The following is a 17,547-nucleotide window of genomic DNA, read 5'->3' on the forward strand; positions in this document are numbered from 1 at the left end:
CATCCACTGATTTGAGCTCCGTTTTATCTACAGATAAATTACTTGAAACTGGAGATCAATACTTTTAATACCATCTTGTTGTTTTTTCTCCCCTGTAATGTGCTGCTGGATTGCTTCTGACAGTTATTTTAGCATTTACTTGTTTGATTCATAAAAATGTCATTATCTGTGTAGGTTTCCCATTTGTGCTAGACATTTGGTGCAATAAGCAATCAGAGTGTTGCCCACGAAAGACAAGTTTCCAAATTCGAGGCCCACTATGGCAAAAAGTTTTAATCTGTCAGGAACTTCCTACTTATTACTTTTCATAAAAATTACGAAATGACGATAATGGCAAAACAAGAGAAATTCAAGCTGGAATAGCTTACAGCAGGGGTGGCACATGATTGTGCAACACAATGAACATACTATTATGTAGATGGTCACAATTCAGAGATCACACACACTAATAATGTAATGTTCATTATACTTGAACATTGAGAAAGTAACTTTTATCTCCCATCCTGCTAAGAAAAGATATGAAACATACATGGATATTTCACTGACTAATATTAACAATGTAATTCACAATCTCTTTTCTGTTTATATTTTTCTGTGCAGTGAGTCATCTTTCCCATTTTATTTTCTTGCCCTTGCCAACTTTCCATAAATCTGGTGTACTTACCCAGTTTACTGACTATACATAGTTTTTCATCTACATTTGTATAATTTTCTCCCTGCTTTTTTCCCATTCTCTTATTAGTGACCTGAATCAATAATTTCATTAGAAGTTTTTAGACAATGTTATCCTGTGTTGGGCCTTCTTCTTAAGATATTTGGCTCTTTAACTTTTCTCTTTCTTCTTGTAGGAAACTACTGCATACAACACTGTTGAAAACACTTGCGAAAATTTTATTTGTTGCCTGTAATCTATGTCTACTTCAGTTTTTTAAAGTTTACTGGTTTCATACTGCTTACACCTTCTTTATATTTACATAGGATTAGCTAAAGTACTAACACACCTGTACAAAAAGTTTTGAGGCTGGTGTAGGTGAACGGGAAATTACATATCTGAATCTGTTGCCATCAGAATACATGTCTATGTCAATAAGTACCTCTCTCCATCCATGTTTAGTTCTCTGTAACATACAAATAAGTAGTAAAGTTAACTCATGTAAATTATCATGCCTCTCGATCAATTTAACAAATCACCTGGAAAATATTATTACACGGCAAATCCCTCCAAAACAAGATAACCATCAAAAAAGTTACATGTTTGTTTCTCACGTAGCTAAGTATAAAAACATTATAGTTTTCTTTCACTGAGGGATTTTTATGCACAGATATTCACCTTCATTGTATTCTTTTACACACAATGGTTTATACTTAACTATGCCTCCCCTTTCTCCCCCCCCCCCCCTCTCTCTCTCTCTCTAACACACACACACAAGGTGTGTGTGTGTGTGTGTGTGTGTGTGTGTGTGTGTGTGTGTGTGTGTGTGTGTGTGTGTGTGTGTGTGTGTGGGCACGCGCGCGCCAACTAATGGCAAAATAGCGTTACCTTTGGTTTTGAACTGTTGAACTGTGATAAATTGTTGACAACAAAGTGCATAATGGAGTAAATATGCTTTTAGCCTGCTGTCAGTGCTAAATAGTTGTCTGTAAGAGCATTTGTGTGGGTGTAAGTAGTGACCAGTGAAGCAAAATTGGCTCTGAGCACTATGGGACTCAACTGCTGAGGTCATCAGTCCCCTAGAACTTAGAACTAGTTAAACCTAACTAACCTAAGGACATCACAAACATCCATGCCCGAGGCAGGATTCGAACCTGCGACCGGAGCGGTCTTGCGGTTCCAGACTGCAGCGCCTTTAACCGCACGGCCACTTCGGCCGGCACCAGTGAAGCAACATGAATAAATTATGTACCAGCTTTTTTTAAAGATTTGGTTTAGCTTGTTTATAAATATGTACCCAGGGTGAACAGTAATAAAACCGACAAACCACAAGGATTGATTCCCGACTGGAAATGGAAGGAAAAAAGTCCTACGAAAATGTGTCCGGAAATGCATTGTTGCCACGGTAGGTGGCACACTGACAAATGAAAGTTCCTCTGACCACATGCCATGTGTTCCATGCATGTTGCAGGTTGTGCGATTGATGCAGTGTATTGTAATGGCTTAGTACTCATGTCAAGAGCAAGCTGAGATGGTGTCTGTGTATGGTCAAGCAGATGGAAATGTATCGAGAGGCAGCATGACTGTAACAAAACACATACTCTCACAGACACCCACCACCAAACACAACATTTCCAGCCCTTTTTGGGCATTTGTGTGATCATGGGTCCTCTAAGGCGGACGAATGTGCAGGGAGGCAGCAGACTGTGATTACACCAGCTTTGGAGGACTGGGTTGTACACAATACTGAGACAACCCCTATTATAAGCATGTGACCCAGCAACATGGTGTAAGTATGATTATGTGTATCCTGTATGACAACTGCTACTATCACTATCACCTGCAATAGGTGCAAGGATTATCAGCAGCATATTTCCCTCTATGGGAAGGATTTTGTCAATGGTTTTAGCAACAGACCATCACAACTGTGAGATTTCTGTCATCAGTCCTCTTTACTGACATGTGAACGCAAGCATTGCATCACATGAAAGCCACTTTCAACATCTGTTGTGATGACACCATGAAATCTAACATTGCTGCATTGCTTTACCGATTATAGTTCTTACCTGAGTTACTTTTAGTTTTATGGAGTGCAAGTACACACTAACCTCATTGGTGTTCAAAATTAAAGCAATAAACAGAAATTTTGCAAGGTTGCATTTATTTTGCCACAAAATAGTATAAACAGCTGACAGTAAAGTAAAAACAATGTAAAGAATACAGAACATAAACTGCTGCAACATGCATAGTGGTAGACAAAAATGTTCTTCACTTTTTCCAACTTAATGGATTTGCACACACATTCCGCCAACTGGTTAATGTGCTCAGTACGGGGTGTGACCACCTCTGGCAGTAATACAGGCCTGACAATGATGAACATGTTCTAAATGATGTCATCAGTCTCATTTTGAGACAATAACGTCCGTGCTTCCTGCAGAGCTGCTCGCAAGTCTTGGAGGTTGGTGGATGCTGATGTGATGCAACCCGTATCCCAATTTCATCCCAGACATGCTCTATGGGATTTAAATTGGGAGACTGAGCAGGCAATGCCATGTGTGTCACTTGCTAGGTGGTAGCCTTTAAATCGGCTGCGGTCCATTAGTATACGTCGGACCCGCGTGTCGCCACTATCAGCGATTGCAGACCGAGCGCCGCCACACGGCAGGTCTAGAGAGACTTCCTAGCACTCGCCCCAGTTGTACAGCCGACTTTGCTAGCGATGGTTCACTGACAAATTACGCTCTCATTTGCCGAGACGATAATTAGCATAGCCTTCAGCTACGTCATTTGCTACGACCTAGCAAGGCGCCATTACCAGTTACTATTGATGCTGTAAAACATGTACCGTCAAGAGCGATGTTCACCAATTATGGATTAAAGTTAAGTATTCCAGCAGCTACGTACGTTTTTTGCTAGTCTAATTTCCTTGGCCTTTTCCAGACCTCACGCCAGCCTGCGTGAGCTAAAACACGTGCCTTTCAGCTTCCTCTCATAGTGGGTTGGCGCTCTTGCCAATCCACAACACTTCCATTTCAAAGAAAACATCAACCACCCATGTTCTATGAGGTCGAGCATTATCGTCCATCAATATGAAGTCTGGGCCCACAGCACCTCACATGAGGCCCCAAGATCTCATCATGATACCTGACAGCATTTAAACCTTGCCAGTTCACCCATACAATTTCCTGAAAAGGTGTTAGAGTGGCCAACACAATCCCTGCCCACACCATTAGGGATCCACCTCTATATTGGTCTCTTTTCACAATGTTTGGGTCCCAAAATCGTATTCCACAAATCCGTTGAGTATCAGTCTCCAGACCAAACTGGGACTCATCTGTGAAAGGAACATTGCCCCTTGTTCAATTTTCCAGGTATGTTGATGACTCCACTCTAGATATTCCCTTCTGTGAAGATGCATCAGAGGTACACATACCACAGGTCTCCGACAACAAAGGCCACTATTCCGACACCTTCTGTACACCGTTTGCCTTGATACAACATGCCCAGTGGATGCTGCAAGGTCAGATGCCAGTTCCATGCAGTATTAAGGCAGTACCGTCGTGTCCTTACAGCCAAATAACAGTCCTTTCTTTCTGATGTCACACGTGGTCAGCTCTGCTCTGGTCTTCAGGATACAGTTGCAGTCTCTATAAACTGTTGCCACACTTGAGAAACAACATAACGATTCACATTAAGCCATCAGGCCACATTAGTTTGTGACTGTTCTGCTTCCATTATTCCTATGGCCCTTCACCACATAGAATCTGGTAGGCATCTTTTCTGTGCCATACAGCACCATCTGTGACTGCGAAAACAGCAACTGTGGATGTGGGACTACCCGACGAACACTACGCCATTTGATAGGTGCCCTGATGTCATCGTTAGCATGGTCGTTCATTGATCGGAATGCAATCTTCCATGGAGAACATGACTGTATGGACATCTGTTGACAGTTTGTATGATTATATCATGAATTACACACAGGACAGGGGAATAGTGATTTGTTGCTTTAATTTTGGACACAGTGTACTTATGCAGGCAAGGCATCACATCAGCAAAGCAAAGCACATAAGCATTTCGTTTTTACAGTATTGATACAAATTACTACAAACATGGGAATGTATATGTCTTTTGGATGCTTAATACAATTCTCAAGAAGATTCTAAAACAGCTCAGCAAATTACCACTAACTCTTTGTACAGAAAACACATGGTATGCAGGATAGTTAAAAGTTAGACTTGTTACAGAGAAAGAAATATGGAATTCAAAGGCTGGGAACCTCATGGATGCTGACCATACTGTCACCAAGGAGGTGCGAGAGGTAAACAACTTACAACAATCAGAAAACTTTGACATCTAAATGAAATAAATAAAATACTACCATTAACTTGTCACAAAATTGATTTCAATTAAAATTACACTTAAAACATAACATGTCATCAACCTTTTCAAATGAATGAAATTAGTAGGCATAATTAAAAACAAACAAAAATTACAAGTCATCTTGGCCAGAAACTGACAGTTAACAAAAATATCAAATACCAATTAACTAACATCCCTTTTAATTACTATTCCTTTGGCTAATGTATTTCATTTCGATGTCCAGTACGTCATCTACTCCACACAGCCTTGCCTTGCACTCTGCACTACTCATAACACTGGGCAGCAACCGTTTTGCATTTGGTATGTGACATATCAATTTAAAGGTAATTTTTTGTTGTAGAATCAATATTTGCCCTGTGAAGTGTGGTATCACATATGGTTTTCAAGGTAAGTTTTGTAATTTTGTTTCTTTACACATTCAAAATATAAAAATGGGTCACTATGAAGTTACTTTCTAATTTTGTGTTATATAGTGTCAATTTAAATACAATTGCTGCATGACAGGTGAGTATACTATCATTTGCCAGATTCTTTACCATTATTTATTGAACATTGCTGCATGTTTTTGCTGTGGCAGTTAAAGTCAGTTATGCTGTGGCATTCAGTAATTATCTGCTGTGTTTACTTTTATTGTGAATTACATGCTTGGATATATTTCAAAGGCTTCGTTGCTCTTTGGCCAATACAAGAGAAGAGAATTACACTTCTATAGCGAATGAACTGTTATAGATGACTACAAAAACTGGAGTATGTGGTGTCACTAAACATACACTTTTTCCCATTTGCACACTGATTTTTTGCTATAAACCTGGGTGCTGTTAGCAATGAACAGGGTGAATCCTTCTACCAAGGTATTCTTGCAACAGAAGATCACTATCACTAGCAAGAATGTTAGAACCCTTCAATGATGACTGATTACTTACAGTTTTTGTTTACAGCAATTGATGAGAGATTTTACAAAATACAAGCATTCTTGTCCCATTTCTCTAAATAAATTGGCATTAAACTTTGTATTGTAATACACTAACATTACTAATTATGATTACTGTTTTGATGACGTGTGATTTTTTGTGGAATATAATGTCTATTTTGAGGTTCATGTAAAAGTTTGAGTACATGTCTCATACTTAGATTTTATTAATATTCACCACATATTGAAATAAAATTGATAGTTTATATTATTATTTTGTGTCTCAGAACTGTGACATTAAACAGAAAATCTGGTTGCACCTCTGAATTCAGAATCCCAAAATTAGATTAATCCATAACTAGAAACTAGACACAGAAAAAAGTTCTCAGCCACATGGGGTCAAATTTTCTGCAAAAATTCCAGTCATGTGGAAGATCTCATATAAAGCTGACAATATGAAATCATATGGCAAAGTACACCTGTCCTGCTGGGCTACAGCCCTACGAACACCAATGGGATTCCTAACAGGTCACTGATGACCTCGATGTTGAGCACCCATAAGCCCCACTCCTAACAGGTTTTATTATGACAATTTTACACACAAGAAATGAACAAGTATCCAGCTACAACACATCCATTTTGGACGCAGCAATGCCTTATGATCACTGAGCCAATGATAATTTATGAGGCAGGAAGTTACTTTTCACATCAGGGACATAAAATAATGGTTTAAAACTTTTTAAAGCATGGGCATAGATACAAACTCCACTACAAGGGAAACTGTCGAGGAAAGACAGGAAGTGGGTAAGTGATAGCAAACATTAACAACAGTCATCCAGTGCAGTGTTGCTAAAAGCCATTCATGAGGGCTACATCTACATCCATATCTAAATCTACATATATACTCTGCAAGCCGCCATACAGTGTGTGATGGAGGGTATCCTACACCACTACTAGTAATTTCCTTTACTGTTCCACTCGCAAACAGGGTGAGGGAAAAATGACTGTCTATATGCCTTTTCTTGAACCCCAGCTTCTTTTATCTTATCTTCATGGTCCTTAAGTGAAATGTACATTGGTGGCAGTAGAATTGTTCAGCAGTCAGCTTCAAATGCTGTTCTCTAAATTTTTCAATAGTGTTCCTCAAAAAGAACATCGCCTTCCCTCCGGGGATTCCCGTTTGAGTTCTCGAAGCATCTTCATAATACTTCCATATAGTTCAAACCTACCGGTAACAAATCCACCAGCCCACCTCTGAATTGCTTGGATGTCTTCCTTTAATCTCGTCTGGTGCAGAACCCGAACAATCGAACAGTACTCAACAATAGGTCGTACACGTGTCCCATTTATGGTCTCCTTTACAGATGAACCACACTTTCGTAAACTTCTCCCAATAAACCAAAGTCAACTATTCACCTTCCCTTCTACAACAATTACCTCCTTGTTCCATTTCATATTACTTTTCAACGTTATATCCAGATATTTACATGATGTGACTGTGTCAAGCAGCACACTACTAATGTTGTATTTGAACATGAGTTTGTTTTTACTACTCATCTGCTACATTAACTTACATTTTCTACATTTAGATCTTGGATCTTCCTACAGTCACTCAACGTCGACAACTTCCCGTGTACCACAGCACCATCAGCAAATAGCTGCAGATTGCTGCCCATCCAGTCTGCCAGATCATTTATGTGTATAGAAAATAACAGCAGTCCTATCTCACTTCCCTGGGGCACTCCCCGATGATACCCTTGTCTCTGATGAACACTTGCCATCGAGAACAATTTACTGGGTTCTATTACTTAAGAAGTCTTCGAGCCACTCACATATCTGGGAACCTATTCCACATGATCATACCTTCATTAACAGTTTGCAGTGGGGCACCATATCAAATGCTTTTCACAAATCTAGAAATACGGAATCTGCCTGTTGCCCTTCATCCATAGTTCATAGTATATCATGTGAGAAAAGAGCAAGCTGAGTTTCGCACGAGCATTGGTTTCTAATGCTGTGCTGATTCATGGACAGAAGCTTTCCCATCTCAAGGAAATTTATTACATTCTAACTGATCAGACGTGTATGTGTCACCATAAAGAGACATGTCAAGAGAGAAGTACAAGCCCAATGTAACATTTACAGGCAGATCGAGTGTGACGTCATGTAAACAATAGATATTTCTCTAATCGATTAGCTTTCAGGAGGTCAAATGTTTGACAACAACTTAAGTGTGCCGTAAGAAGCAAAAATATAAGGCTTATTCAGTAAAGTTGTCACGAACCTTGAAACATATTTATGTGTCTGTTCCTAGTGTAGTACATCCCAAAGCAGTATGGCTGAAATCTGACTTCCACTGCTTATAGTAGCAGTCAATATATAGTACACTGGGTATACCAAACTGCTTCACAAAAAAGTCTCTGAAGATATGGAAGAGAGTTATTAGTGAAATGTGTCTGGGCTTTGTTTTTTGTTATAAACTGAAGAACACGGGAAAAACTAAAGGACAGTAGAGTGACTGCTATTTCCCAGTAGTATATCTGTTAGCACACACATTATTTATTATTTTATGTCATGTGAGGTGTTATTAATTAGAGTTCTTTATACATTTCCCCCCAGTATTGTGTATCCAGGCTTCCCCGTTGTTTCAAATTGCTACTCATATGTAACATGAGACTTCAAATGACCACAAGCTCTTTCAGTGTCAAACTATTTATTATCTTACTGCTTAATGATGGGGAAGTTCATTTTACAGTGACTTTTTATTTTGTTAAAATCTACTTTTGCTGTAAGCTAATTACAATAATCATAAAATTCATTTGAATTTTAAGCTAAATTTTAATAATTACAACAAATTATCTACTTCAATGTTGAGCTCACTGCAGTCTTCATGAAAAATTATCAAATTGTTAACTTTGTCCTCCAAGGGTTGAAAATTGCTCACACAGGTGTCAGTGGTTATCAACTGTTTGCACACTTGCACATTAAGTACTTTCCAAACAATTTGGTACAGGATATAATCTTGTATAAGAATATGCCATCACTGGCTCAAAATAACGAAGTGGTGAACACATCATGACAAAATCTGTTTTTAAATGCAGTGCAGCTGATACACACTATAGGGATGTCCATTAATTACGTGAGCTCAAAATTGGGGGCATGGTCTGGTAAAATCCCAGCAAATCTCATTTAAAGGGGGAGCATTTCAAGTGAACTTTTTAATTCAGGAATATACATTATTATGATGGATAACACTTTGTTTTATAAAATTAACATGAGTATATGGCCTCTCTGAACAGAATGAATGCTTTACATGTGTGCATGCTCCAGATTTCCCAATTTGAGACAGGTATCACAAAAGTGTGAGACTTCATATGGGGAGTTTCTCACTGCATCAGTTGAAATCACTGCGTTTCAGCCAGTGAGTTGTGATATTCTGCAATGCACACAGTGCTGATGTTATTGTGTTCATCATGAATTTGCATGCCAACTTTTATTAAAGTGTTTTAATCAATGTTTGAAACAGATTAAAAACTTTCATTTTTATGTACTTTTATCTGACTAGAGGGAAAGCCTTACATGATGGGGTGTTGGGGGTAGGAGGGGGGTGGGGTTTGACCATATCTCACCACGGGAGGAAGAGGGAGGGAGAGGAAAAATTAAAAAAAAACACCACATGTAATTAGACAATCTCCCCTATTGCATTTCCTAGGTTGGTGGATGCAGTTTGGTGCCATCTTCAGAAGACCTACAAAGCAAGTGCACAGCTTGCAGAGAGAGCCTATACCCTGGGCATCAACTCTACCTGCTAGCATCTGCTAGGGACAAAGACAAACGTGACTGGTGAAATCTTATATTTCCTGACAAAGTAGTATTTTCCACAGCAAACGATGAACCGATAAAAATAGACAGGCCACAAGGTATATGGTTTCATCCGAGATATGTTCATTTTGCTGTGGTTGTTTGCTGTGACAATATGGGGGTGTATGTCATTCCATGAACTCAAAATGCTTCAGAGTATAGGCAGTCAACCAAGTGCTGCTCCGAATACTCAAATTATGAGTAAAGGCATGGCCTCATCAGTGCAACAGCTACTCTTGAAGGAGCAGGCCCAGTCTTCAATATTTACATCAGCAATAGTGCAGGCACAGTTTTGCAGATTAGAGCAAATTGCTCTTCTAGACTGGCCAACTCCTTTGTCTGTACTCAATACAACTGAAAACATATGCACAGAGTTGATGTGTGAAAATTGGCTTGATACTATGCCAGAAGGCTGTGATGTTCTTTGGAACATAATTCGAGCAGGTGGCAAAAGAGGCAAAGATTTATTGTCTACTTATAGAATTCCTTCATTGCACAACACAGTCACTAAATTGAAGGCCTTTGGACAGGATATTAAGTGGTGCATAAACCACGCGCTGTGCCATTTTAAGATCTCCTCAAGCCATCTTAAATAAAAACTAGGATTTTTTTGTTACATTAATTTTGTCTTCTATACACGTGAAACAATTAAAACCACAAAAAAATCTCTTGTCTTAGAGTTCAAAGCAAACAAACTGAGATGTGACCACTGTTAGTTTGTTGACTTCATCATTGGGTTGCTCCAATATTCCACTATTTCCCAGCACCACTGCTGCATATTTGACTTCTCTTCTTCACATTAAGTACTTTTCCCAGGTTTGTAATCTTAGGACGCCTACAATGAACGTTTTCGTTTTTTTTAAAGAGAATGTCCTCATGATTTGTGTCAAGCAGGTTAACAGCTTCAGTCACACTCATAATTACTTTTGCAAACAGTGCTCCACACCCCGTAATATGATTGACTTTCGCATAATACACTGGGTAGCTCAAGTTTCAGCACTGCCCTTTCTCTGTGCTGTCAAGCATACATTACCTCTCCTTTTTCCTTGTATGGTTCAGCTGATATCATAACTGAAAAGGGGACTCTGCTACATCTAGATATAGTTTCATTCTTCCAATATTTGCACTATTTAACACTCATTTTACAGTGAAGCAGACTGTAATGATTAATGTAATACTTACTTGCAATTTGTGAACAGGCAAGGCATCAAAAAACTCGTGAGCAATTATACATGAAAATCCACGTGGTACATCTTGTATCAGTCTGTACCACTTCACAGTTATTCCATCAGTAGTAACTGCGGATTGGTACTCCATGTTCACATTCGGTAATCCACTTTCATTTGTTTGGATACATTTGAGGGCCTGGGCCTGCAGTTTACTCATGTGCTGACTTATCTCCACCAAATGAAGGCTAACACCATCTGTAGAATTAAACTTTCTCAGCACCTGGGCACACAAAATATACAGCACTTACTTTCATGTTGTGGTTCTGTACTGTCTAATAGGAAACAATTCTGGATGTACTGCACTAACACAATCATTTAATTTCAGCAATTTAACAAAAAAGGACCCATCTACATGTAATCCATTAAAAGAAATGTCATACTGCAAACTGATAGCACCTATTACGAAAATCTTTCACAAAGTGTTGCATCAATGTTCTGAGATTAGTTACAGAATTTTATTGGAGTTCAGGATGGTGAATGACTCTGAAGATAAAGTGTGGCTTTACAATCTCAGGGGTGGGTCACCCACTGCTGTACATAACACCTATGACAGCACCACCTGCCTAACATAGACTTTACCAGGCAAACACTGATGACATGTTTGAAATTTGGCATATATTGCAAAATTAAATGATTAAACAAATAAATAAATAAGTTAAGGAAAATAAATGGTAACTCATTGGAAAGAAATAAAAATGTAGTCAACCCAGTAGTGAAGTTAAGTTTGAATATTATATATTGTTCACTCAAAACATATCAAGTAATTAATGTGTACGAGTTTCCAACTGCCCAGATGGCCATGTGTGTTACATTGCTGCTTCTGGAATGGGGAGACACATTAGCCCCGGATCGAATCCACCCAACAGATTAACAATGAAGGTTGGTGTGTCAGCCATCCTGGATGTGGTTTCCCACATCCTACTAGGTGAATACCATACTGGTATCCAAATCCCATCTCAGTTACACAATTCACAAATATTTAGAAAACTTTTGCTCATCTCCACATGAATAACACTAGACGCAGACAGCTGAGGTACACATATTCTGTCCCCAAAGGGTTACCAGGAGACGACAGGAAGGACATCTGATCAACCTTTAAATTAAGCATGCCAAATCAATTAATAACCACATCAATCCTGCTGCAGTGTGGGGGCAAAGGCACAGGGAAAAAATGAAGAGCTAAATGTCTTGGAATTCCACATTAAAGTTAAATAATTAAGATCATAGTTAAGTGCAATTAAAACTGCACAAATAGCGAACAAGCTTTGGCAGAGTTTCCTATTACATAAGCTGTGAAAGCAGAACCAAAATCCAAGTCCCAATTATTGCTTAACATTAAATTCTGCTTGGTGATGCTGCTTCACTGTATGAAAAATATTCACTGTGATCACTATCACTCATGCAAAGTTAAAGTTATTGAGTCACACAAACAAAGACTTGAAATCAGCATGACAAAATCTACGCATTCACTATCTACTTAAATTCTATAACCTATAAAATTTTAAAGTGTTGATATGGTGCAACTGGCTTGCTGCCCAGCAACTAAGTTCAACACCTGGTGAAAGCCAAACTGACTCACCACCAACTTCTCTGACCAACACATGAGATAGATCCACGTGAAAAGACCGTGAGGTATAGCAGTTCCACCTATTTAAAACCTTAGGAAATCATAGCGCTCTATTCACATTCACAACTTCTTACAATTTTACTTTAAAACGATGATCATGAAATTACATTAACACTAAACACATTGAAATGAGCGCTTCCCAAAGATGGTCACTTTCTGACCTTCCAAAACATTCTACATACATATTAATCTAAAAATTAACAAAAACATGATCTAGATATGGATAAGATTACAGTGCTCTCACCATGATGTCATTGCTACGAGAACGTCATCTACATACAGCTTGGACATTAGATTCGCCCCTAGCACATGACTCAATGACCTAACAAATTCTGGGACTGTTACTGATAGCGCAAATGGTGCCATTTGGAATTACTAAATATGTCTCTCAAACAATAACGCAGTATATCGCTGGCTTTCCACCACTAATGGCACTTGCCGAAACCCACATGTTATGTCCATGGTGGACATTAATGTTAGTTCCTTGAAGTTGTGTACTATCTGCTCTGTATTTCCTGGCTGGTTACAATCTTTTATTATTATCTTGTTTAACTTCTGGGCATCTAAAGTGATCCTAACCAAGTTATCTTTTTTCTTCAGTTTCATCTTTATCGCTTTGTGTGGCACGACTAAAAACCGATTACTCAACTTGGTCTGTCGAAAAATATCTCTGCATAACACAAAAAATTACTTATTTTGTCGAGTTGTGTCAATGCAGCAAATCTCAGTTACATTCCACTCCAATAACTACTCAAGCATAGATCATACAGTGTCCCTGTCAGCAACTGCTATCAGTTTCAGTTTCATCTTTATCGCTTTGTGTGGCACGACTAAAAACCAATTACTCAACTTGGTCTGTCCAAAAATATCTCTGCATAACACAGAAAATTACTTATTTTGTCGTGCTGTGATTCAAAGATATTTTCACATATCTCATCATCTTGCATGTGCACTCATGCACCCCCCCCCCCACACACACACACACAGACACACACACACACACACATTCCTCGTGCGGTGTAATTATGTGGGCCACTCATGTCTCATCCCTAAAAAAAGTATTTGATTTGTATTTGTTTGCGATTTCTGCAACTATCAAATTCCAAACATTGTCTCTATAACTTATATTGTTCTGAGACTGTATCAAGAACTAGTACCTAAAATTATATCCTTTACCAGGCCCACAACCATTAAACAACTTATTTTAAAATCACAAATACTACTTTTAAACTAATAACATTTCATGGTTCACATACTTGCTCATTCCTCCTGTTGCTTGTCTTTACTTTCGCCCCATCAGAAGAAAAATTACAAGTTTTTGACGCTTTATGTGGTGTCACCGCCAGACACCACACTTGCTAGGTGGTAGCTTTTAAATCGGCCGCGGTCCGGTAGTATACGTCGGACCCGCGTGTCGCCACTGTCAGTGATCGCAGACCGAGCGCCACCACACGGCAGGTCTAGAGAGACGTACTAGCACTCGCCCAGTTGTACAGCCGACTTTGCTAGCGACGCCACACTGACAAATACGCTCTCATTTGCCGAGACGATAGTTAGCATAGCCTTCAGCTAAGTCAATTGCTACGACCTAGCAAGGCGCCATCACCAAGTTATATTGAGATGATAATACTGTATCAACAAGACCAATGTTCACCAATTGTGGATTAAAGTTAAGTATTCCAGCAGCTACGTACTTTTCTTTATAGCATTCATTACGTATCCTGTTTCAGACCTCACGCCAGCCTGGATGAGTTTAAGCGCGTGCCTTTCGGCTTCCTCTCATTGTGTCTAGGCTGTCTTGTATAGACACAACACTTTATTCTTTGCATAAGGAATTCAACCACAGCTGACACACAACACCCAGAATCCAGAGGCATGCCTGTTTGTATACCATTTATATTAATTTAGATGACTGACTACGTTTTCTACAACATCCCTCTTTAAATGTCTTTCCTCCAATGAATCATTTTCAATACCACAGATTCTAACCTCCACACCCACATTGAATATCTATTCCAATGACAATTTATCACTTGTGACTAGCAGCTGGCATTCAACTACAGCTCCACGGAGTCAATCTCTCACACAAAGAGCCCAAGCCACATGAGGAAAATACACGCTGTTCGGAAGGTAGCAGCCAGATGCCTAATAGTGCACATGATCTATTGTATATCTATCAAGTATGCAGTCTTTGCTGACATGGTATGAAATTTTTAAGATTTTCTCCTTCTTGAAGTAGAACTGCACTATCAGAAATATAAGGAATGAAGAAGAAAAAGCACATTTTCAGAGTGTGGAAGAAGCTATGATTACAACAAGAATCTGAGGAAACACGTATCACAGGCACATCCAGGATTTTCTCCTTGAACTAATATTTCCAAGCCCAGTGCATGTCTTAGCCAAGTGATAGAGGATGTAGGATAATTGTGCAAGGATTTAACAAAGCGGGATCATGTTGGGGTAATGGGTGGAGCAGGAAACACTATTGATAGGGATCAGGGCTACAATATTGAGTGTGACCTGGTAAAAGAAGCATCTGAAACGAACCATACAAATATTGGCTTGGTTCCTGCTTTCCTGCAATATGATTGACCCAACTGAACAGCCCTGTCAGGAGGGTCAATATGGAGTTAGATCAGCTGCTTTGTGCAGCTATTTTGTCAGGCATAGGTTTGGTTCTTGTTGATAGTATTGGTAGGTGGCACTTAAGAGGATATGACCTGCATCTCATTAGGAAAGGGAAGGGTAAACTGGCTGGGATGATAGCAAAATTTTTAAGTGGAGGCACTGAAACTCATGGGAGTACTTCTTTTTTAGGCTAAGATCAGTGTCCAATCATCCACCGATTGACATTAAGCTTAATGAGAAGCTCAGACAGGCAGGTACTACAGATGTTAAAATATTGCAAGATTCTCATAATTGTACAGTGAAAAATAATGTCAGTGTGTCACAAGATTCTCATAAAAGCACGGTGAAAAATAATGTTAGTATATCACATCAGAATACCAGGGAATTAAAAAACAAAGTAGATGAGCTTCTTGTTGGTTAGAAGATTTATAAACTAAGGATGGAATAGATGTACTACGCCTGTCTCAACATCATGTAATCACAGGTATGGAAATGGTAAATGTAGGTGGATATAAGCTTTCAGCACATGTAAGAGACACTATGGAGAGAGGAGGAGTTGCCATATACACACATCAAAAAAAGTTTTGCATTACCCTGGTTCCCAGAACTCCTGAAGATAGACATTGACTGTGGATATTGTATCACAGACACAGTCCCTTTGACTGTTCAGAGATGTCACTAAACCAGCCTAAAGATGTAAACAACAATGCATGAACAGCGCCTGTTAGACGGGGGCGGGGGGGTCCAACAGCCAATCAGTTCCAGTCATTCCACCGGGAAGGAGGTGTAGACGGCTCGTGTTGTCTTTAGGTCAACCATGTCTAGACAGTCAATACTGCAGTCTCACAGCGTCTGCATTGTTACTTTATGCCAGGAAGGGCTCTCAACAAGGGAAGTGTCCAGGCACCTCGGAGAGAAAAAAAGCAATGTTGTTCAGAGATGGAGGAGATACAGAGAGACAGGAACTGTCGATGACATGCCTCACTCAGGTCCCCCATGGGCAGTGGATGACCACTCCTTACGGATTATGGCTCACAGGAACCCTGACAGCAACACCACCATGTTAAATAACGCTTTTCGTGCAGCCACAGGATGTCGTGTCATGATTCAAACTGTGTGCAGTAGGTTGCATGATGCGCAACTTCACTCCCGATATCCATGGCGAGGTCCATCTTTGCAACCACAACGCCATTCAGGGTGGTACAGATGGGCCCAACAATGTGCCAAAAGGACCGCTCAGGATTGGCATCATGTTCTCTTCACCAATGAGTGTCACTTATGCCTTGAACCAGACAATTGTCAGAGATGTGTTTGGAGGCAACCCAGTCAGGCTGAACACCTTGGACACACTGTCCAGCTAGTGCAGCAATGTAGAGTTGATGATGTTTGGTTTGTGGGGTGCTCAACTGCGTGGTCATCAGCACCCGAAGGTAGAGGTTCCCTGCTGTTTTGGGGTGGCATTACATGGGGCTGACGTACACCGCTGGGGGTTGTGGAAGGTGCCGTAATGGCTGTACGGTATGTGAATACCATCCTCTGAACGATACTGCAAAAATATCAGCAGCATATTGGTAAGGCATTCATCTTCATGGACAAAAATTCGCACCCCCATCGTGCACATCTTATGAATGACTTCCTTCAGGATCGTCTGACTAGAGTGGTCAGCATGTTCTCCAGACATGAACCCTATCGAACATGCCTGGGATGGATTGAAAGGGGCTGTTTATGGACAACATGACCCACCAACATGACTGAGTATGCCATGGCGAATACAAGCATGCATCAATGCAAGAGGACGTGCTATGGGTATTAGAGGTACTGGTGTGTACACCAATCTGGACTACCTCCTCAGAAGGTCTCGCAGTATGGTGGTACAACATGCAATGTGTGGGTTTCATGAGCAATAAAAAGGGCGGAAATGATGTTATAGTGGTCTCTATTCCAATTTTATGTACAAGTACTGGAACTCTTGGAACCGAGGTGATGCAAAACTTTTTTTTTTATTTGTGTATGTTAAAATCTGTCATAGTGTGAAAAATTTGGAAACTAAAAAATTTTGTATAGAGCAACATACAGAAGCATGTGCACGTGAACTTAAACTAAATAATGGTACTTTTATAATTGTAGCCGTCTATAGGTCCCCATTGGGAAATTTTCAACAATTTTTGAAAAACTTAGATTCTTTGTTATGCTATTGTCAGACAGGGGGAAGCAAATTATTGTTTGTGGGGACTTCAATGCAGATTTTCTGAAAGAG

At 39.7% G+C, this 17,547-nt stretch overlaps 1 protein-coding gene across 2 annotated transcripts in view; it reads right to left on the minus strand.

Annotated features, from left to right (window-relative positions):
* The window catches only part of LOC124555472 (protein arginine methyltransferase NDUFAF7, mitochondrial), a 75,315-nt gene that overhangs the window by 17,482 nt on the left and 40,286 nt on the right, over nucleotides 1–17,547 (minus strand). For both annotated transcript variants that reach the window (XM_047129395.1, XM_047129394.1), the window contains 2 exons: nucleotides 10,989–11,255; nucleotides 1,002–1,118 (listed from right to left, as the gene is read on the minus strand). In XM_047129395.1, the coding sequence (XP_046985351.1) occupies nucleotides 1,002–1,118; nucleotides 10,989–11,255 (384 nt within the window). The remainder of the gene's footprint in view (nucleotides 1–1,001; nucleotides 1,119–10,988; nucleotides 11,256–17,547) is intronic.

This window comes from Schistocerca americana, chromosome X, assembly GCF_021461395.2.
Source record: "Schistocerca americana isolate TAMUIC-IGC-003095 chromosome X, iqSchAmer2.1, whole genome shotgun sequence".
NCBI lineage: Eukaryota > Metazoa > Arthropoda > Insecta > Orthoptera > Acrididae > Schistocerca > Schistocerca americana.